The sequence below is a fragment of the Stegostoma tigrinum genome, chromosome 3 (genome assembly GCF_030684315.1).
Source record: "Stegostoma tigrinum isolate sSteTig4 chromosome 3, sSteTig4.hap1, whole genome shotgun sequence".
Classification (NCBI taxonomy): domain Eukaryota; kingdom Metazoa; phylum Chordata; class Chondrichthyes; order Orectolobiformes; family Stegostomatidae; genus Stegostoma; species Stegostoma tigrinum.
Genome location: NC_081356.1, coordinates 25306418 through 25330006, shown reverse-complemented (window position 1 = coordinate 25330006; position 23589 = coordinate 25306418). Strand labels below are relative to the sequence as shown.

The 23589-nt window shown below is 39.8% G+C and overlaps 1 protein-coding gene across 1 annotated transcript in view; it reads right to left on the bottom strand.

The window, feature by feature from the left end:
• Positions 1-16696, bottom strand: part of LOC125450697 (RNA exonuclease 1 homolog) — a 53744-nt gene extending 37048 nt beyond the window's left edge. Inside the window, exons 1-9 of the mRNA XM_059642633.1 lie at positions 16570-16696; positions 15310-15333; positions 13137-14743; positions 10952-11053; positions 9092-9311; positions 2823-3064; positions 2609-2725; positions 472-595; positions 1-51 (exon numbers count right to left, since the gene is read on the bottom strand). Of these exons, the coding sequence (XP_059498616.1) occupies positions 1-51; positions 472-595; positions 2609-2725; positions 2823-3064; positions 9092-9311; positions 10952-11053; positions 13137-14743; positions 15310-15333; positions 16570-16696 (2614 nt within the window). The remainder of the gene's footprint in view (positions 52-471; positions 596-2608; positions 2726-2822; positions 3065-9091; positions 9312-10951; positions 11054-13136; positions 14744-15309; positions 15334-16569) is intronic.
• Between the last annotated feature and the right edge of the window lie 6893 nt (positions 16697-23589).

The following is a 23589-nucleotide window of genomic DNA, read 5'->3' as shown; positions in this document are numbered from 1 at the left end:
CTTCTAGAGTTGTTCCCGATGAAAGTCTCTTCTTTTTGGTGGACTGGTGAGCTTGAAAAGAAATTAAAAAACAAATTTTCCAAGGTTAGTTGCTATTTCACACTGGCCCAGTAAATGCAGTAAATTAAAGTAATGATTTATCTTCAACCCAATAGATCAGTTTAAGAAAATTTGACTGATTATGATAATTCAGCAATTTGAATCACACAATATGCAAGTTAGCTTTCAAACTGAACTCAAGGCTGAACAAATATTTTTTACATATTCAAATCAGATAATTCAAGGAGCATGTACAATGCACCAGATCAACGAAAAGGTATCAGAAATCCTAACAAAAAAAGTGACCTATTGATTTTTTTTCCCCCCCAAAGTGTGCATTGCTCTTAACATTGGTCAAGTTTGGCCAAAGTGACATTTTTCAATTATGTCCATTGCCAATTTGCATGGGGATAGAATAGCATGAAAATATACCATCTGAAGTCACTGGTGCTTGATTTGTCGGATTCTTCAGGATCTTCAGTGCCTGCACAGCTACATTCAAATACATGAACTTGCTTGTGCTACGTTCAAAAATAACCTTTTCTTCAGACAAAGCCTAGAATGAGAGGGGGAAAAGAAAAAAGTACTGACTCCTTTCCAAAACAACTAGCAGCCAAAATGTTGGGATTGGCGAGATCCCAGATTTACTGTACCCCAGTCATCAACTGAATAAACAGCAATAAGATCATAATTATCCTCAGTTTTCTAGGTCTGAGGATGGGGGGAGGGGGGAGAAAAAAGGTGTTCATAAAGCTCTTAGAGAAATTACATGATGTCAGGTGCTGACAATATAATAACAATTTCATCATTATCTTTTACAGCTAGCACAAGAATCAAGGGGCAGCGATATACTGTAATTTGAAAAGCAGCAAATGCGATGCTAAAAGAAAAACTTCACACAGCAACTTTTTAAAAAGAGTCTAAAGAATGATGGTGCACATCGATTCAACTGAGGAATTCCACAGGGCATGAGATGATTAGAGGGCCTGTACATCACTCCCACAAGTTAATTCTACCTTGGGTTTCATCCTTTTATTGCTTTTGTATTCTCTAGTCAATGACTGATTTTGATTTGTACTCTATCCTCTCCTGTCACAGAATTTATCATTTCTCAGTAATACCTTGCTGTTTTGTCTGGTCTCATTTGGTTTGCCACATATTCCGAAATTTGATTTTGTTACCACTAGTTAAAAAATAGTTTTCCACCTCTCTCGTTACCTGGCTTGAAACAACAACCATATCACAGTTCAGTTAGGGGCCATTCCAAATGGTCATAGGTCTCTCTGTCACCAGCACTAGTTCCGCTGCTCTGAACCAGTAACTACTTCTCCCAGACCAGTCTTTGAATCAAGCGTGTGTTTACTTCATCATTTTACTTGCAAGCGGCTCACACAATAATCCAGAAATTGTGACCTAATGAGGTCTGCTTCTCAATTTGGCACCTAGACTTCTAACTATGTAGAATCTCTCCACAGGTTCAATGTTATTGGATCTACAGAGGACCCCAGTAATTAGTTTCTTCCCACTCGCTGTTGTTGTTCATCTTCCGTCTTAAGTGGATATTCTGAATCAAAGCAGATGCAGACAGCTGTCTAGATACTTTCTTTGCAATATAAGACAATGTTAATCCTCATTAATATGTCACCTACTGCCATTACACTCCTTAAATGGTTTCTGTACCATGTGCCTTGGTCACTTAGCTTACCACTCTGCAGGCCTCACTGAAGCTCAAAGAACTTCAGGCCTGTTGGACAATTACAATGACTAAAGCTCTGGTCTCTAGGTCCCCCTACCTATGGGCAGTAAGTGAAGCTGTCCTTGAACACTGGCCGAATCAAAAGATTCTGTCACAAGAGGAGGGCCCAAAACGTCAGCTTTCCTGCTCCTAAGGTGCTGCTTGGCCTGCTGTGTTCATCCAGCTCTACACCATGTATTTACTTAAGTTTTCCATATTTTATTAGACTTACTACCAATTGCTGTGTTACTTTGACCTTAAGGGATTGCAAGTAAATTTACTTACCAGACTCACCAAATAGTTCTTACTCTGCTACAGTGAATGAAAACAATTCGTGTGAGGTAGAAATTAGGGGAAAAAAACAACACTTCTTTCCCTTCCTCCAAGACCAAGTCTCAGCACTATTAAGCTGCTCTAATTTGACCTGTTTCATACGTTCCTAACAGGAAAGGCCTAGGTTACCCAATTAGAGGAAGCAGTTTCAGTTGCTTCAACTAAATCCAACTGTTCTTCTCCTGTAGGCCTTATTAAAATTGGCAACCTAAGGATTTAAACAGCAGATTTCAGTTAAATGTCAACTGCAAACAAAACTAGATTCATAGTGAAAGATTTAGACAACCACTAACGGCTAGCATTCAGTCTTTCATCTTTGTCATCTCACACTAAATTCCACCCAAGCATCGAAGCAATCGCAGAACGGATGACAGATTCTCCAATACAGTTGTAAGAAACTTTTCTACAAATGCAATTCAGCATGGGCAGCTCTTCTGCACTTGTTTAAAAAGTACTCCGTTTCATGGAATTGCCAGACTTGCAGTCCGTTTCTGTACTAACCTTTTTAACTGCTGCTTGCCGTGATGAGCAGGTCTTCAAAAACTCTTCAATAAAAAAGCCAAGATACTGTTTCCGCACATTGTTGGACACTTTGGCTCCACGCTTTGAATTAGCTCTCTGAAACAAAGGGGAAGAAAAAAAAGATACCTCTTGTGTAGAGAATGGGACAAACGTTTGAGTGTTTCTTCTTCAAACAATAAAATAGCACATATACCTGTGGAGCAGGAACCTGGCTGGTGGATCCCAATGGAGAAACAGTGTGGGGGGTTTTGGAAGTGCTGCTCGAGACGATCTGTTCTTTTGATGACACATTACAGCTAGAACTAGAGTGTGAACTGGGACCTTTCCTGAAGGAACTCTGAGAAACTAGAGGCAGTCCCACAGTCAGTGACAAGTAACAAAAACATTCAATCCACTGTATCAAAGTAACATTTGGTGTCACTCCCTTCCTTTGCCCTGTAATAGTGTTGTACACAAAAACAGGAAATACCACAGATCCATTCTCTTGTAAGTGATGCAATATCCTTTCCAGTCAGTACACTCTACAGTAAACTTTCTGGAATTATGAAAGATAGTGAAAAAGGACCAGCTCTGTGTTTCCATTAGATGAAGGAGAGTGGTGGGATTGAGATCAATTGCAATTTTACTTTGAGTCAATTTAGCTGTCCAGTTAAACACCTCATCCCCCTCCACAGATGAAGGGCTAGCAAACAAGCAGTGTTTGAGAACACTGCAGGCATACACATCTTTAGTGATTTCTAGAAAAGTCAGAAAATTGAAGGCGTGGAGAACAATTTTTTTTAAATGGAAGAAACAAACCCCTTTGAAAAAGTGTTTCAAGATGGAGGAGAAACAGAAAGCTTTAAATGCTATTCAATTGACATGCATAGATAATGCAGCCATGGTTCAATTAGCATTCTCTTGGTTGAGAGTAGTCTTTATGGGTTAAAGTCTGTCCTCTTTGCACAGATTCTTATTCTTCTTGGTTCAGTTTATACCAAGAAATTACTCCTGTGCAATTCTCCATTCTATTTGGGTAAAGGAAAAAAAGTGATGATACAATAAAATATTCAACTCTATCACTTCGAAGTTAAAATGATCCCCAGTACTTTTAAACACTGATCAATGTTAATGGCTTGATAGTAAAGTAAACTAAAATGTCATAGCATTTCTGAAGCATCTCGACCGGAAATGTCAACTTTCCTGCTCCTCTGATGCTGCTTGGCCTGCTGTGTTCATCCAATCTACACCTTGTTGTCTTAGCATACACTGTTTTAACCTTATTAGCTGGAGAGCCAAACATGACAGTTATTGAGAACGTTATCGCTGTGAACAAAATAAGCGGAACATAAAAATCAAGGGGAGAAGGCAGTCACTGAGATATCACATCATACCCTCAAATGCTAAAGGTTGCACAACATAAATTAGAAGTGGGGTAAATACCTAAATAAATCAGAGTCCTGGAGAAATACAGGTCTGATAGCACCTGTGGAGAGAAAAACCCACTCAACATGGAGTTCAATGACGACTTTAGAAAATTTTGGAATTAGCATGAAATCTCAACCGTTTCCCTAGGTGCTGCCAGACTTAGAGATGCTCTAGCACTTTGCTTTTAAACACACAACAAACAAACATGCACAGACATATCACAAAAACCAAAATAAAAAGCAGGTTTCTGAATGCTTTGGGAATGGGAAATTTTTAAAAACAAGCAGTAGTCAGAAACTAAATAACCATGTGGGCAGTCAAGGAAGCTGGAGTGATTTTCCTAGGTCTGGGAATAGGACAGTGGTGAAAGAACCAAAGGGGGAAAAAAACAGACGAGACCTCATCTTCACCTACTTACCTGTGTCAGATGCCAATACTTTCATGGACAGATGACAGTGACCATCTCACCAAGGACTCTGTAGTGACTTCCCACGTTCACTCTGGTAATACCATACTTTGCGTTGAGACACTAATTTCTGTGCTAAATGGGACAGGCTTCAAACAGATCTAGAAACTCCAATCTGGACATCCGTGAGGCACTGTGGCCATTAGCAGCAACATAATCATACTGCAGTGCAATCAACGTAATGACCCAGCATATTCCCACTGTACCAACACCTTCAGGACAGGGGATCAACCTTGGTTCAACGAAAAGCACAGGAGGACACATCAGGAGCAGTGCCAAGCAAAACCAAATAGGAGGCATCAACTTGAAGCACCCAAACAGAATAAAACAATCCCGCAACTAAGATAAGTTCTAAGATCTGCTAAGACATCCATATCCAGTTGTAAATGGTAGTGGGCAAGTAAATAACTCACTGATGGAAGCTCCACAAGTATTTCTCATCCTCAATGATAGAACCCAGCATAATATGATGAAGCATGTGCAATCATCAGGTAGAAATACCAACTGTGCAAGCCAACTCAGCCTCCAAATGATTCCTAGCATCCCAGATGCCAGTCTTCTGCCAATTCCATTTACTCCATATGATAGCAAAAAAATGGTTGGAGATACAGGATGCTGCAACAGCTATAGGCCCTGACAAAACTTCAGAGATAGTACTGAAGACCTATGGTCAAGAACTTGTCACACATCCAGCCAAACTGTTCCAATAGAGTTACATTAGATGCCAATGAAGTGGGAAATTGCCCAGATATGTCCAGGACACACACAACAGGACAAATCCAACCTGGCCGATTACTGCCCCAGTCTACTCCCAATCCTCAGTAAATCAATAGATGGAGCAATAGGGTTGTCGTAGTGACGGATTTTAATTTTCCTAACATAGACAGTACATTAGTGTCCTACTTGGGAAGGGGGAAAGATTTGACTTATTCTTGGGAAATAGAGCAGAACAGGTGACTGAGGTGACAGTGGGGGAGCACTTCAGGTCCAGGGAACATTTAAAGTTAATAGAACAAATAGTTACAGAGAGGGACAAAACCAGTCCACAGGTTGGGTTCTAGACTGGGGCAAGGTGAACTTTGATGGAATTAGACAGGAACTTGCAAGGGTTGACTGGAATAATTTGTTTGCAGGCAAAGAGACCGCCGGCAAGTGGGAGGCTTTTAAATGCGTAATGGCTGGAGTTCAAGGTCTATATGTTCCTTTGAGGGGGAAGGGCAAGGTTGACAAGAGATATTGAGACTTCGATGAGAAAAAAAGAGAGCCATGGCTCAGGAGCAGGCAGCGTGAATCAAGGAAATCCCTGAAGGCATATAGGGGATACATGAGTTTACTGAAGAAGGAAAATCAGGAGGGTAGAAAGAGGGCATGAGATAACTTTGGTTGAGAAGATTAGGGTGGATCCAAAGAGATTAAGTATGTTAAAGGAAAAAGAATAACTAGAGAGAGAATCGTACCCCTCAAGCACCAAAGCAGATGTGTGTGTGGGGAACTGCAAGAGATGGATGAGGTCCTCGGTGAATATTTTTGAGCTCACCATGGAGAAAGACACGATGAATTGGGAACTTGGGGATGCTAGTGGCAATATCTTGGGGACAGTCCATATCACACTATAGGTGGTGTTGAAAGTACTAGTGTATGAAAATGGATAAATCTCCTGGTCCTGACCAGTTATTTCCAAGAGGCTACACAAGAAATTGCAGGGGCCCTGGCTGATGTATTGCATCATTAGCCTCAGGTGAAGTCCCGAATAACTGGAGGGTAGCAAATGTAGTGCCTTTATTCAAGAAGGGCTGCAAAGACAAACCTGGGAATTACAGACCTGGATAGACAAGATTTTTACCATCCACTACCTCATTCTCCTCAACTTAGTAAATCTAGTCCACTTAAGCCACTCTCTCTGTATGTCAGTCCTGTCTTTGGTAAAACTTTATTGCACTCCCTCCCTAGCCAAATCATTCTCTCTCAGATAAAGAGGGACAAACTGCATAATACTTCAGATGTGGCCTCACCAATATCTCTACATTTTAGTCCTCTCACTTTCAAGGCCACATTCAGTTTGACTTCTTCCCTGCCTGCTGCATATTTGCATGCTTGTATTCAGCGACTGGTGCATGAGGATACCCCTCTCAAGTTACAGCCACTTAAATAATCTGCCTTCTTATTTCCAATAGTAAAGTGGAAAATTTCTCATTTATCCACATTAAACTGCATCCGTAAAGCATTTGCCCACCAACGCAACCTATCCAAATCATACTGCAACATCTCTGTACCTTCCTCATAGCTCACACTTCCACCCAGCTTTGATACATCTAAATGTAATATCTCAATCTCTCATCTAAATCATTAACATATTGGGAATAGTTGGGTTCTAATACCAATTTCCTGATCACATTATGCCAATCAAAGACTAATTCTGATTTGTCTCTGCTGATTGATTTTTCATCCATTTCAATGCACTACCCCAAACCCAAGCTTTAATTTTACACATAAATCTGTTGTTATGTGGGATTTCATCAAAAGCCTTCCGATGTCCATTGGCTTCCCTGATTAATGATTCAAGTTACAAACTTGAATTCTAGTAGATTTGTCAAGTATGATTCCCCTTTTGTCAATTCATGTTAATTGTATGTGATTCGCCCACTGTTTCCTGCTTGGCCGTAAAATCCTTGGTAAATGGGCTCTAGCATCTTCCTCACTGCCAGTGTCAGATTCAGTCTATAATTGCCTGTTTTCTCCCTATATCCCTTTTTTTTAAAAAGGGAGTGGGGTAATATTAATTACTCTCCAATCTGTAGGAACTGTTCTATCTTGGAATTTTGAACGATGTCCAATATACCTACTATTCATAGAGCCACTTCCATAAGTACACTGGGATTTTAATTGTCAGGCCCTGAGAATTTATCAGCCCTAAATTCCATCAATTTCACCAACTCCATTTAAAAAGTGTTTATTCATAGCCCTTTACCAAAAGGGTAGGTAGCAAGAGTTCAGCATTCCAGATCTGGGAATCATATTGCATTATTTGCAAGTCACCTGGTCATTTAAGACAACACTGTAGAATTTCAGCATCAGTTGAAACAATACTGGGTTAAACGATTTAATTGGTCTGAATTTAAAATCGGGCATATGGTAGATGGACCAACTACTGTTATGCCAAATACCAAAAAGAGGATTAAAAACTAACCACTGTCCAACATGTTAGAACCCTTACTCATTTCATGATTTGTGCGCTTTCAATTTTGGTTGGGAGCTATGAACCGAGAGTTGAGGTGACAGCAGACCCTTTGGACTGCCAGCAGCTTTGATCTTTCTTTAAAAGACAAAGAATACAAACTGTTGATTGAGAGTCAATGCCCAAAAGTTAGTTTCAGATTGGTTGTTATCCAAAAAATTCCATAGACTCTGACAATGGGAAAGCAATATGTTCAAGATAGTTGTTTGGGAATTAAACTGGAGAATTGGTGCCAGAAAGTCTGGAATAGAACATGATGGTCAAACAGAGCTGGGCCAGAGTTTGGACTGGGTTTTATTAGACAGGGGAGTCTAGCTGTTGATGGTTCACCAAGATTTGAAAGCTCCCTGCCAAAACATATTGGAAGTTCAGAGAATAGAAACGAAGTTTGAGTATTAAAGAAACTTCCTCAAATGTTCACTGAAAAAGATGGCCCGATTTTGATTTTTGTTGATTTTCCCAATGTCAATCCTTTCCTGTGGAACAAAGCATAGTGAAAGCTGCTGAATTAATCTGGCCAGTTGCTATTTTAAAGGTTTACCTCAACAGAGCTCATTTGCCTGTCTTTTGAGAGAGTGGGTCTGAAAACAAAGGCTGTTAGGTTTAAATCATAGCCAATTTAATCATGCTTCATTTTGCTCTGCTCAAGCTACTGTATTATTAGTAGACATCAAGTCTTTTAAGCTGCAAACCTAAATGTCTAGAGAGTCAGGCCTCAGTTATTTAAAATGCCTTGACAATAGGAACTATTGGGGTCCATTGAGGTTCTTTGAATGTTTTAATTCTTTTTTGTAAATACAGCAGTTGTTTGGATTTGACTTTCTTTCAGTGTCATAATTATGTGAATTCCTTCAAACTAGGGAACAAACAAACTCAAGATGACAAACGTGCAACACATCTTGTTGTAAAACCAAGGAAGAAACAAAATTTACAAAAACTAACTTTTTGCCGCCCAAAGTTATCTGCAAAGCCAATAAGTTAAAAATATTTTAAGATATTAGAAGTAAAATACTGCAGATGCAGAAAATCTGAAATAAAAGCAGAAAATACTCAATACTCTAAGTCAAGCAGTATCTGTGGGAAGAAAGACAGTTACTACATTTCAGGGTACTGGCCTTTTACTTCCATTTGGCATACGTTTACCCAAGAAAAAACAAGGATAATACTTAAAACTTTGAGCAAACAAACAACTGGACTGTTGCATGGCGACACAGGAAAAATTACTTAAAACATTTGCTTGATTTCTCTATGAATAAGCATATTGTAGTAAAAACAATCTATGCTAGCAACTCAAAAAAATAGGAAATGCATTGGAACTTTCAGTTAATACAGACACAAAATCCAAAAGCATTACCTGCTCTCGCAGCACTGATTGGTTGTGGTTTTGATCCTTTTGTAATCAGCCTCTTCTGGCCCGAAGGTTTAGAAACTGTAGCTTTATAAACTTGAGCACTTTTCACGTTTGCCATCAATTGCACAGCCTGTTGCTGGACCATTTTAATCCGATTGTGACACAACTGTTTTGGCAGTGGTAGAGCTTGAGGAACAATTATCCTGTTAAAGCTGGATTTCCCCTTTCAAAAGCAAAAGGAGCAGTTCTACTAATGAGTTTTCAAATATACACAATCAAAACTGAACTATAATTTTAAAAAGGAACACCATCTCAAAGCAAGACTATTCAAGTGAAACATGGATGCGGCCCCAGGATAGAATTCATTCACCCAGTCGTAACGTGCTTCAAAGTTGTCTAATTTGTGCTAAGTCACTAACTGGAAGAATGTTTTTTCTATTTCACTAACACTGAATTATAGGCACAAGTTGAAAATAGTTCACAGGTGGATCCAATAAAAACAGGTTTTTTTGGCAAGTATTTTATGGAAAAAGGAGGAAGAGTTGATAAGCAAAAACAAAAGGGGTGAAATGACGGGAGGTCAAGGTAATCCTGTTAGTCCATAAAACCCGTACACAATTCATTTAGTAGATATCTGGCCAGGTCTCAAAAAATAATAGTACATTACCCAAAGTACCAGAATATTGGAGAATGTAAAGTACTGCAGTGATCTAAAACTGAAACAAGCAGAAAAAGTCCTAAATCTGGCAGCCTCTGAGCAGAGACAAGCAGTTAATACTTCAAATCCAACAGGTTGCTTCTTTGAATGCTTCCAGTTACAAAAGAAGTAATATTGCACTCTAAACATTAACTGTTCCTCCAGAGATATCGCCAGATCCAAGTTTCGCCAGCACCTTCTTTTGCCAGGATATTACTGTTGTATCAGCCATTCTCAAATGTCCTTTTCCTTGATATAACCATCAATGCTTAAAGCAACTCTGCCCAAATTGTTATCTTTCCAGTCTAACAGAATCAGACACAATAACCCTTGCTCAAATAACCATGCAAGTATGGCAAGACTTCCAAGTTTACCGTAGAATCCTAAACGAGTGGAATTGAGGGATGTAGATTTAAAGAACTGGAGAAATGAACACATACTCCAAAGATTATTCATGAACCCAGATTTAAACTTACCATTGACCAGTTAATAAAAGGACAAGGTAAAAAGCTCAGAGGTACATTCTCAGATGAAAGCCAAGTAACTACTAATCCAAATGACAACTTTTGATGCTGATACAGGGCATCTGAAGTGGAAGCAACTGTACTTGCCAACGCCAACAGGCCTCACCTTGGGGAAATAATTTACATGGTCACGTACACACGTATGATGAATCTCTAGAATATTTAGAACTCTTCCAATTCTACTGATTCAAACTGCAACAAGTCTTCCACATGACCTGCCAATGACTGCAATGCTTTTGCTGACTAAATATGAATCTATTGCAGTCTTCTGTTATATGGAGATAACATAGTTGCATAACAATCTTTTTTGTTGTTAACAACCTGTTTTGCTAGTTTGGCATGAATAGTCATAATGTGGGAAGATTTGGTTAAGTGGCATAGAGTGACATTCAAATAAATTTATATGAACATTAAACATGCACTGATAATATGTCATTTTCACTGAAAAACAATTATTTCTTAAAACATTGCTAAACATTTATGTCAAAAGGCTAGTTGGTTATTCAGGTGATTTCAGATTGGATTATAAATGGAATACCTCTGGGAAAGACTGTATTAAGCTCCTCACACAAACGTTTGCTTTGGTCCACAAGTTCCTAGATTACAGATGTAAAACATTGGAAAAAGGCACTGAATATCTACCTTAAATTTTGCAACATGTGCAATCCTTCTCTTTTGTTTTGTGCTGGTGCTTCCCGCAATCCCAGAATCTTGAATATTTTCATAGGTTTTTGAAAGAGCATTCTAAAGATATATACAAAAGGTGGAACAGATACCAGTGATACTGAACGATCAATGTCATTACATTCATTGTTTGCACTCAAAACAATGTCACAAAGTGATGATCATAGTAGTAATACACAAATTATTTGCACAAGCCAAAATCTGAGACAACTATGCCTTAACCTTTTAGATTAGTAGTGTTCAAAACAAGGAAGTACTGTGGCGAACAATTAACTGCTTTAATTAAAGTGAGTCTGTTTGATCAAAAAGTCTGCTCATGACACAGCTACTCAGGCATAACATAGCCTTGTCAGGTTTCAGTGGGTTTTATATATGTACCAACCCAAGAATGAAAAAGTCTTCCAATACTTGTTTGCTTAAAACATTCACTTGGACTTTCCAATGCAAGGAATGGAAAAACTTCACTTCAAATCATTAGACAGATTACAAATGGAAAGAGTACAAACTTGCCCACATAAACCATGCGTGTTTCAGCTCAAGTTGAAATCTCTACCAATTCTCAGTCAGGGATACTAATTATGGGAGAAAGCTGGGTTTCCTGCTCCCTGCTACCAAGTGCACATCCATCCTCCCTGCTGGATGCCTTTATGTTGTAGGAAAAGTGGGTTGAAAGAACAAAGTTAGGATTACAATCTAAAAAATTCCTAAACTTTAATTGCTTTAGTTAACACTCAGGAAACCCCTAGAAGCAACTGACATCCGTCAAATAGATTCAGACAGTAAGAAAATTAGACAGAAAGTAAAAAGGTATTCTAAACTCACCTAAGACAGTCACAATTGTTAAACTGAAGGCAGCAGCCATTCAACCAATAAAGCTAAAAATTCTAAATCCACAAATTAGTGCTTGAAACCATTTTTAGATCAGGCCAAATAGTGATTATTTCAACCAAGCAGTAAAATGGGTCTTAATCCTAATATATAAAGGATTTTCAAAATTAGCCAAAATACTCACCATCACCAAAACTGACTGTAAACATAGGTGATAAAAATATTTGAATAAAAACAGGCTTTGCATAGTATAGTTGTCTCTAATACAGTTAAGAAAAATTCTGCAGAAGCCATCTCTTATACAAGAATTGTATTTATTTAGTACATTTTTGAAGGTGCTAATATGACCTAAGGCACTTCACATGAATCTTAGCATTTGATATCGGTATTTAGGGCAACTGAAAAACAACTTATTTGAACAAGCTTTTGCTCAAGAGTATATTGCAACAGTAGAGATACAGAATGTCAATGCTTAGGATTAGGCAGTTAAAGGCTACCTCTAGTGGAGCAAAAGTAAAATGCAACAAACACAGAGGTGTGCACAAAAGGTCAGAGTCCAGGCTCATTTTGAAAAGGAGTGGGCAGGGTGAACCGATGGAAAGATTTGACCGCTAGGATGAGAAATATGAAAGATTGGTAGCAAAAGAAGCGAAATGTAGGTCAGTGAGCACAGGGGCAATTGATCAGACTTAGTACAAGTCAGAAGTTTTACACGAGTACAGCACCATGTCCATTATCTGTTACAAACAGTGCACAAAAGCTTAAAGTGTTAAAAAAATTATCCCTCTTAAAAGGCACACACTGTAATAACCTGATACAAAACACTTCAAATATCTAAACCACAGGTGCTAGATTTCAATCATCTCAAAAAGAGAGAGATCTTATTAAATTGCTTTCCTGAGCAACACACTTTTTCCAACTTGTCTTTGAAAATTCAAATTCAAGATTTAAATTCAATATGGATTTGAGGAGCCTGGACTTATGCATGCAGAATGAGGCTTAGTTAGTGAAGATCAGTGCACAAGCATGTGGAAATGAAGTCTGGTAATTAATGTTCCTCAAAGTTATATTTTTAATTCCTGCAGCAAGTAACAGATACAGACCTACATTATTGTTGTGTACTTTTTCTATTCTAATGATAATCTGGCCAATTACATAGGTGTGACTTTCAATCAAAGGATTACTGACCAACTGAAATACTTTGGCTGTGCCCCATTCATTGATGTGGAATATCTTATTAAATACTTGCTCAATCATTTTAGTTTTCCACCCTTCTTCCACACAAATCCACCGCAAACATATCGTGGAAACATACCTGTTCAGCATCCATCTCGCTCTCTTTAGTTTCCTGTTTTGCAGATTCATTAAAAATCCTCAAGCACTCTTCCATTGGGTCCGATTCAGAGAAGTCCAACTCGTCTGAAACTAAAGAACTCAAATCTTCATCAGAAAGTGAGGATTCTTCATCCTTATCACTTGTCATTTGAAGACTTTCAGCCTGCTTTTCATTACCAAAATGGTCATCTTGGCTGTGCGCCTTTGGTCTTTGTTGGTCAGTACTCTGCCTAGTTTCCAATTTATTGGTGCATCTGCTATTGTTTGCAGTCTCTGGTCTATCATGTGTTATTGCAGAGGGTGGCCCATGTTTCTCAAGTTTGAGTGATGCAATATTGCTTTCAAACAGAGGTGCTTTGTCACTCAATCTTTTCAAACTGTTCAAATTGATTGAATTTTGCTCTTCAGTTTCATATTTTTGCACATTCACTTTTAATTTTAGAGATTCACACAAACTTCTACCTTTCTGATTTGACAATTTAGCACCATCAGCATTGACAAGAGGAACAGAATCTCCTTCAACCAGATCTGGTTTCAATGGTCCTTCCATTACTTTGGTTTTGGAACTATGCTTTGAAACATCAAGGTGTTTACCAACCATATCTATCTGATCATGTGTTACATTGGACACTTTGTTACTCTCAATTAAGTCACAAATTTCTCTTTGCAAACTACCAGTTTTCAGTTCCCTCTTGCTGCTATTTTCTGCCATGAAGTTTCTAGCAAATGAATTGTCCAATCTTCCCGCATCCAACAAGAAGTCAGCGGACTGAGCAATTCTTGGTTGCCGTACTTTACGGATTAAGCCGAGAGTTAAAACATTGGTATCATTTCCTTTCATTTCACAACTTCTGTGGACTGGAGGATTTTGAGTGAGTGGAGGCAACTCTGGCACATCAATGACAAGTTCATCATCAGAGCTCAACTCTTCTTCAAAGGGCTGACAATGCCTTGCTGTTTGGGTTGCCAGAGAGAATTTCGTTTCAGGACTTTGTTCAACCATCTTAAATTCCTGTTTTTCCTCAATGTAATCTTTCTTCGGATTCTGCTTCATATTGGATGAATAGTTTACCAATGGATCATATTCTAAATCAGTACATGGCTTTTTACAATCAATCACGTATTTATTCAAAACTGAGTCAATATTCTTTGAACTAGTCGTGGGCATCTCCTGGATTATATCCATTTTAGTAGCTTCAGTTAAGGAATCAACTCTACGTGCATTTAAAGAACAGTTAGGTACCATTACTGGATTACATGCCTCACTATTTAAGTGAATATCTTGTATTTCACGTACAAATGCAGAGGTAGAGTTTGTTGTTGTGGGTATTAAAGTATTTATTGCACCGATATTCAAAGATCCACAGCTCGTTGTGCTACTGGTTGGAGTTTGAGAGTTGTAATGTTGACATTTCAAGGTAGACTTGTACATCATTAACTTTTGCTGTTGCTGTTCTACCTCAGTCTTGACTACCTCAATTGCTTTGCTAACCTTTTCTAACTCTAGTACTGTGCATGCCGCTTCCAGTAACACTGGCTGATCGCACTTCTTTTCCAAAGGATTAAGAGGTGTAGACTCTGAAGCATCTGTATCAGGTGATATATATGCAGGATTAGAAAAGTAACATGGAAATTTAAACATGAAAATCAAATAAAACTCTTCTCACAATGCAAAAGCTTAGCAAAAATGATTTACTGTTAAAAACGTCTTTACCAATTCAATTGTTTTCATGGACTCATTATCAAATAGCTAGACCGAAATGGGCCAAATGGCCTGCTTCCACAATTAATAACTAAAAAAACAGAATCCCGAGATAAGTAAAATCAAATTCATGCTGCAGTTGTAACTAAACATCAAAAGGTATTATCACTATTTCATTTGGTAAGAAATTCAAATAAGAGATTGGCAAATGAAATAAGTCAATATTCCTAATCAGTATACCAGTTGATAATACCCAGTATTGAAATCATCGTAGATATATTCAAACAAACAGGGGTGAATCAGCTATTTGATGCTTCTTATGAACACCAGGGTGGTAAATTTCAGCTCATTGGTTTACATCGATACAGATATAGGTTTATAAATATTATGATGTCTTCACAAGAAGTTTTCTAGTCTTATTTGATTAGTTTTGATGCAACATTTTACTCACCACAGCTGAGAATCTTCCCAGAACCTAAAATACAAACAAGATGAAAAACATCAAAAATTCAAACAGGCTCAACTCAGGCTTAACACTAAACAGATTAGAAAATACACGATGGCCAGACAACATGGCAAACTGACTTTTAAAATAACACAACAAAATCATTTCGATTCAATAAATAGAGGTCCCATCAATTCTCTCTAATCTCAGCTAAAATATACCAACTTTAACATTGCAGTGCACCTTCAATATCCCTCCACCTGAGTTTCACCCTTTTGACTGTACAACACACATCAGTACTACCACACAAGGTCATAATTTACATCATTGACAATAATCTTTAAGGTACCATCCCTTAGGAGTCAAGCAAAAGAAGTATTTAAATAAAATATACACAAATTACAGAAAAATCTCTCCCTTCATTTGAAATTACAGGGAAATAAATCACAATGTTGCACTAATACACTGTCAAGAATTGCATAATATACAATTAGACATCTGATCAGAGAACATTAAAAAAAAGACACAACTGAATAAAAGATTTTTGCTTATATAGCATCTGTCATGACATTCCATGGTATTTTACTTTCAAAAATGTTGTAAAAGGTAGGAAAAACAGCAGTCTATTTACACAAACTTTTAGTGAGGTGACCACCAGATTCAGTTGGGTTGGTTGAGAGATGACTGAGCAGGCTTTTAGGAAAGAATTCACCTTCTCGTCAAAATAGTGCTATAGAATATTTTACATAATAACAAGGGCCTTCATTTATTATCAAATCAGAGGCAACACCACATTCTCAATACAGCAGTGGCAGCGTGCTGTTAAATTATGGTACACTCGTGACTACAACAGGACTAGGTCTTCGTGTAACACTGGACTAGGCTCATCATTGTAGTGAAGCAACCAAGAAAATTCCAGTTGCTGATGTTTTACGAGAAAAGGACCACCGGAAAGGAGAATTCGTTTGAAAGTCATTTAAAGATATTTCTGGACCGAAACCTTTTGGACAAAAGTTCAGAAAGAATTCCTCACTCCCCATTGAAAGTGGGTAAGCGAGAGAAGTTGTGTGTATATATCAAGTTAGTCAGACTGAAGCGCTCATCGTTTAGAAGAAAACCCTGAATTGATTTGGGATAAGTGATATTCGTTTCAAAGAGATGGACATATTTTCTAAGGGGGAAAAAAAAGGTGAAATTGTGTACGTTTCGTTAGGGCGTCCAACATTTAGTCTTGTCTCTGCTGTCTAATCCATTCATTTTCCTTACCCTGCGGCCTTAAGACTATCTCAGCCGTTGGCCCTTCATGTTTAAAATGACAATAACGCCGCTGACAGGAGCCACGGCCGGAGAAGGGACAGATGACCGAACGAAAACAACCAGTGGAACGCAACATTCTCCCGGAAGCTTAACCCTCCTCCGCGCCCAACTACACCACAACAATAAGCCCCATCATTTGGCTTAAGTAGAATAAACGACACACGTTATGATTCCAATTATCCTAACAACAGTCGGAAAACACCTGCCCCTTCTTTAATTAATGAGCAACAACTTTGAAGAACTACGTGCATTTTTCAACGAAAGCTTAATTCGAAAACTGAAATGACAGACGTTGATATAGAGTAACGGGAGAACAGTGTCCTAACCAGTTTTTAGAGGAGTGTTATAATATGCATGAGCTGACTGAATACAGGTAATGAAAAACTGTTTTCGGTAGGAGAGAATGAGATAACACGTGGCAAAGATCTAAAATAATTAGTAAAATCTTAAGAGGGCATGATGAGGAGATTCAGTGTGTTACGGGATTTGGATTGAGCTACTTCATAAAAACTATATTTAATACTAACATTGAAAAGGAAACTGAAAAAGTACTCGAGGGGAGAAACCGTGCAGGACTTAGTGAACGTAAGTGAGACCAAAGGGTAACTCTAAAGTAGTATCAGAGATAATGGGAACTGCAGATGCTGGAGATTCCAAGATAATAAAATGTGAGGCTGGATGAACACAGCAGGCCAAGCAGCATCTCAGGAGCACAAAAGCTGACGTTTCGGGCCTAGACCCTTCATCAGAGAGGGGGATGGGGGGAGGGAACTGGAATAAATAGGGAGAGTTCATAGTTCATATTTCCTACTGATCACAGGACATAACTCATGGTTAGGGGCAGGGGTTTTAGTTTGTTAAAGGGTTAAACATTGAAAGGTCAAAAACTGTTTAAAGAATTCTTGGTTGGGGAGTGGCTTATAAAACGCTGGACTTACACTTCGCTGCGAGGGTGAGCCCCAGGTGGACAGAGGAAGCTCTTAAGTGATACCCTCAAGTCCTCACTGAAGTCCCGTATTTCCACAGACTCATGGGAATCAGTGGCCCAAGGCTGTCCAAAGTGGAGGAGGAGCAACCTGGAAGGTGTTGAGCATCTCAAGACTTGCCTTTGGGAAAATGTGAAAGCCAGGCAAAAGCAGCGAAAGGAGTGTCCTGCCACACCAATGCCCACCCACCCATTCCCTCAACCACCTTCTTCCCCAAGTATTACAGAGCCTGCAGAAGACACCTTAGTCTATATAAACACCTATGGACTTAGAGTGGAAGAGAGTCATTCTCATCTGTGAGGGACTGCCAATGATGATGATGTAGACAGAAATTGAAGAGTTGCTTACTCAAGAGAGAGGGAGGAGAACTGAAGAAAGGTTGATGTAAGGATGTGGGACTTCAGTTACAAATAATGGTTGGAAAAATTGGGTTTGTTCTTCTTGGAACAGTGAAGGCTAAGAACTGACCTATTAGAGGTTTTCCAAGATTTTGAGGATTTCATGAAATAGACCAAGGAAAAAGCTATTCCCTCCACTGATCAGGCCAATAGCCAGAAGTCAGAAATTTAAAGTCATTGGCAAAAGGCCTCAAAGGTTGGCAGGACAAATTGATTTTACACAGAGTTATTGGGATCTGGAACACTGAACTTGAAAAGGTGGTGCATGTGTTTTTTTTCCTCAAGAGTCTTGACGGGCTGGGAAGGTGACAGATATAAAGAATGATTTCCTATCCACAGCTCATTGAGTCTAGCAATACTCATGGTTGAGACTCCTAGAAGCAATGACCAGACTGGTGACTTGAATGTGTAGAACAATATCTCAGCAAGAAACAAAGGGACAACAGAAAGCAGAAATGAGGGAAATTAAAACTGACACCAAAAAAACAAAGATTTGTGTACCGTGTACAAATATGTTTCAGTTTTGATCTGCATTTTGATTAGAGATAATGGCAATTCTTAGTTACACTTAGGTAAGTTTGATACGGTTTAACACAGACTAAACAAGCCACCTTATCTTTCTGGAAGGTGGCACTGCAATTGAAACTTTTGTTAATATTTCAAAACCATAATATCCATTTTCATAATCATTTGCCATTTACAACATAACGAAAAGCTTGAATTTATATAACATGTTTCACAACCACAGGATATCCCAAAGAACTGTAACAACCAAACAATATACTTTAGCAGTGAGAAGCTAAAATAAATGAAAAGATTTTGAAAGATTTGCCAAGTTCCACGGTAAAAACAAAATCTAATATATCATACCAATCCAGTGTTTAGAACATTGTATATCACATACCATTCTAAGAAGCAGCACCTCAGGTTCAAAATAAGTTAAGAAGTTGCCAAGTAGGTTGTTACTCAGAGCTAGAGTCCACACAGTCTTGTTACTTTTCTGCTTGATCTATTAAGATTTGGCAAACCAGTCTTTGGTTCATTATTAAGAATTCATTGAAGAGAGTTCTGAAGCAGTGTCTTGATGTGATGCCAGTGTACATACTTCATAAATACGGAAGGAGGTGAAGGCAGCTGCTACCATACAGGATGCTCCCAGAATGTACCACCAGCTGAATGCTGTGAAAGAAGCTCCTTTCAAAATGCAGTAAAACCCAAAGACAACCAAAAGGATCAGTGAGAATATCTGTGCACAAACTGGGGGGTTCTCAGACATGTTGGTCGTTAGCAGTTAAATGTTACTGAATAGTTGACTCTGTAGCTTATTAATTAGTCACATGTAATTGTAATTTCTAGAAAGGTACAACTGAACAAAAAAAGTTACCATCCGCAAGTGGAATTGGAGATGAAATGCTCTGCTGATTGTGAAGTCAAATGAGATATCGAATATATATTGCAGCATGAATAAGTCTATTTAGGCTAATGGAACAGGATTGAAAACTTTATCCTTTCTTAGTCTAGGTGTTAACCCCCTACTCAGCTAACGTTACAAGCTAAGCCTTTGGATCAGCCATCTGTTTGCACTTTCACAGTTGTTTTGCATAGGCTATTCAATTAACTTGAAGAGTTGAGGTATTTGAAACTGTGAAGAAGAATGCCTTAAGGCATTGCTGAAGATGAATCATATCACTGTTAAAGTTTGATGCTATTTGACCAGAAAGGATTACCCTCTTTGTCTAAATCTTATTGAATCACTCTGTAAGTCTGTTTGTAGCTGCATTAGTTTGATGAGGTTGCATTGCACAATCACGATATTGTATTTGTCAAGAGATATCAGGTTGTCTAAGAATACCACAGTATGGTTAAGGTAAGGTAATATAAAAACGCAATCCAAATATGTTCCATCTTTTGTGAAAGAAATAAATATTTTTGCGCTCAAAACTGAAAATGAGTATAGCTGAAAAAGGTGACCTTAGTAAGCTTCAGATAGGATTATGTACTCAATGCACCTTTATTGTCAGATGAGATTTTCTGGAGTGGGATCTGATGAAGCAACCTATGATCCTCTGTTGTGCGATATTAGCACTGACTGGACATCTTGTTCAAATATCTGCAGTGTTTTAGATGTTCAATCCATTTCAAATGACTGTTGTCTGGAAAAGCTTTTCCCCACTTTGTGTCTCAGCTATTAAAGAAATAAAGGGCTGAAATTTTCCAATTATTTTGGCAAACTGTCACTTTTGGAGAGATTGATGGCACCTGATCCACTATTGCCCATGTTGATTGTGCTCATACTGTCACCTATTCCTCAGTTCATTGACTATGCTGTTGGCTTTTTCAGAATCTGGCTAATGCAGTTGTACAATGAGAGTATCAGAGGTGCTTGCTGTTCAAAGCTTGTGACAGTCACACCACTAGCACAATATCTTAACCAGATCTACACAGCCCCTCAGACATTGCAACCCCGGAACTGGCTCTTACATTGGTCCTGCACCACTGGAATCAAGCAAATGGCATGAAAAAGGAAGCTGGCACCCTTTTTCCCTGGTAGAGGTGGAGGTACTGGTAGATGGGGGCGATCAAAAGAAGGGGTGCACTCATTCCTCCAGCCCACCCAAGGAAGCCATTCCACCAGACACAACCAGCCTGGGCAGACAGTGACCTGGGTCAGGGCTGTCTCCAGCGTGAGAAGAAATGCCCAGCATTGCTTTAGGAAGACTTCTGCACTCTTCAAGGGTAAGTGCTACTATTTTCTCCTTGCTACCTCACAACCATATGGCCAATACTATTCAATGTAACTGTGGTACTATGCACACTTCTCACCAAGGCTCATAGACTGCAAATCTCACTATGACATGCAACATTTCCACACATCATTTTCCTGAATTATTAGACTTTCTTGTCCGATACACTTCCTGCTTACTCACTAAGGATACCTCACTACCTCACCTGCCTTATATCACCAATAATGCCTGTTCCATCCATTCCCATCATGCTCAGTCCCTTCCTTTACTTCATTGAAGGAGAGCAATCTCTTTCAACCAGGCTGAGGGGGCCAAAACTGTCAGTTGAGTTGCACATATTAGTTTCCTCATTCCATACAAGGATAAGATGTTGGGGTTGGCTAGCGAAGAGGGCTAATGTGGGATTGAGGCTTCCATGTCAACCAACTGAGTAAGCTTCATTGCGTTGTGTTGTGCTGCACTCATTAACACCATTGCTAACTCATTCTTATCCTAAACAAGCTTTTACCTTTCATATAACTAATTCCCTTTCTTCTCTTACAGAGGCACCTGGAATCCAGTGAACTTGTGCCCAAAAGAGGACAGCACCAAAGACCCTCATCTCCACCTCTGAGGACGCAATGTTGCGACCTTCAGAGAATGGACTGGCAAGGCTTTCTCCTGCACCACTAAACATTCCAGACGCTGACGCTGACGCCAACGCCATGGGTATTTTTCTAGATGAGGATCAGGAGCACAACATTGACATATCTCTACAACTGATCATAACAGAAACTCCCAGGTTCCAAGCACTCAGAAGACTGCCAGAAAGCAAGAACCTGCTCAACCTCAGGCAGAATATGTTCCTATAAACAGGTTCAAAAGTTTGAGGAATACAGCAATACGATAGTTTCATATTGGTTCCAGCATGCACTGTCTGTCTGTCTGCACGGACAGGGTGGTGACTGCCACTGAGTTCCCAAGTTTAGCACACTCATGTCTGCTGGATATGAACACAGACCTGGACTCCACTCCTGTAGCCATTGGCACTCAACATCAATGGACAGGGCAAGAGAGTGAGAGAACTCAGTCATATTCCGGGTGCTCCTTCTTCTTAGGGTGAAAAGTTAGTTCCAGTAAATATCCAGAGGAGGAGTCACATATACCTTCCTTTTAGAATAAGCTTCCTCTCAGGGCACTCCAGAGATTCCCAGTCCCTCCATCTTCCACTGCCTATGGTACTAAAGCCTAAGCTAAAGAGGGTGAGTCTACATCTGGACAGGATATTTTCAGAAGGGCCCAAACACCCTTGGGGATGACCACCAAGTTTTCTAGGCCAACATGGTCAACTAAAGAATAGCTTCCTCCATCCCCACTGTAGACCCATGACTACACTCAGTCGTGGTGGGAGAGAAAGGAAAACTTACTGAGGGCACATTGGTGATGTGGATGACATTCACCGTAAATAATCATGCGCTTTTCTTAATAAAATGCAAATCCTACTGTAAGACATGGTACAGTCTGATGATGAAGACCCAAGGTGCCTTTACTCTGCACCTGCATTGTGTTTCTGGTCATTGGAGATAATGACAGTGAGAGAATCAGAGTCTAGTCATTTTTCCTGGGAAAATTTTACCCTTCATTTCTAAGATCTATTGCTATCATGAGAGAAAGAAAATTAGTGAAACTCCTTTGAACTTTAGTGAGAACTTCTCAAAGTTGAGCTTTGCACCGTATCGGAGATAATGGGAACTGCAGATGCTGGAGAATCCAAGATAACAAACTGTGAAGCTGGATGAACACAGCAGGCCAAGCAGCATTTCAGCAGCACAAAAGCTGACATTTTGGGCCTAGACCCTTCATCAGAGAGGGGAATGGGGAGATTGTTCTGAAATAAATAGGGAGTGGGGGAGGCAGACCGAAGATGGATAGAGGGGAAGATAGGTGGAGAGGAGAGTATAGATGGGGAGGTGATAGGTCAGTCCGGGGAGGACGGACAGGTCAAGGAGGGGGGATGAGGTTGGTAGGTGGAAAATGGAGGTGCTGGGCTGGTTTTGTGATGCGGTGGGGGAAGGGGAGATTTTGAAGCTTGTGAAGTTCACATTGATATCATTGGGCTGCAGGGTTCCCGAGCGGAATGTGAGTTGCTGTTCCTGCGACCTTTGGGTGGCATCATTGTGGCACTGCTGGAGGTCCATGATGGACATGTCGTCTAAGGAATGGAAGGGGGAGTGAAAATGGTTTGCGGCTGCGAGGTGCAGTTGCTTATTGTGAACTGAGTGGAGGTGCTCTGCAAAGCGGGCCCCAAGCCTCCGCTTGGTTTTCCCAATGTAGAGGAAGCCACACCAGGTACAGTGGATACAGTGTACTACATTGGCAGATGTGCAGGTGAACATCTGCTTAATATGGAAAGTCATCTAGGGGCCTGGGATGGGGGTGAGGGAGGAGGTGTGGGGGCAAGTGTAGCACTTCCTGCGGTTGCAATGGGAAGCTGCCAGGTGTGGTGGGGTTGGAGGGGAGTGTGGAGCGGACAAGGGAGTCATGGAGAGAGTGGTCTCTCTGGAAGGCAGACAAGGGTGGGGATGGAAAAATGTCTTGGGTGGTGGGGTCGGATTGTAGATGGTGGAAGTGTCGGAGCATGATGCGTTTTAACCAGAGGTTGGTGGGGTGGTATGTGAGGATTCTCTTAGGGCGGTTAGTGAGGGGGCAGGATGTGAGGGATGTGTTGCGGGAAATGTGGGAGACACGGTCAAGGGCATTCTCGACCACTGTGGGGGGGAAGTTGCGGTCTTTGAAGAACGCGGACATCTGGGATGTGCGGGAGTGGAATACCTCATCCTGGGAGCAGATGCGGCGGAGGCG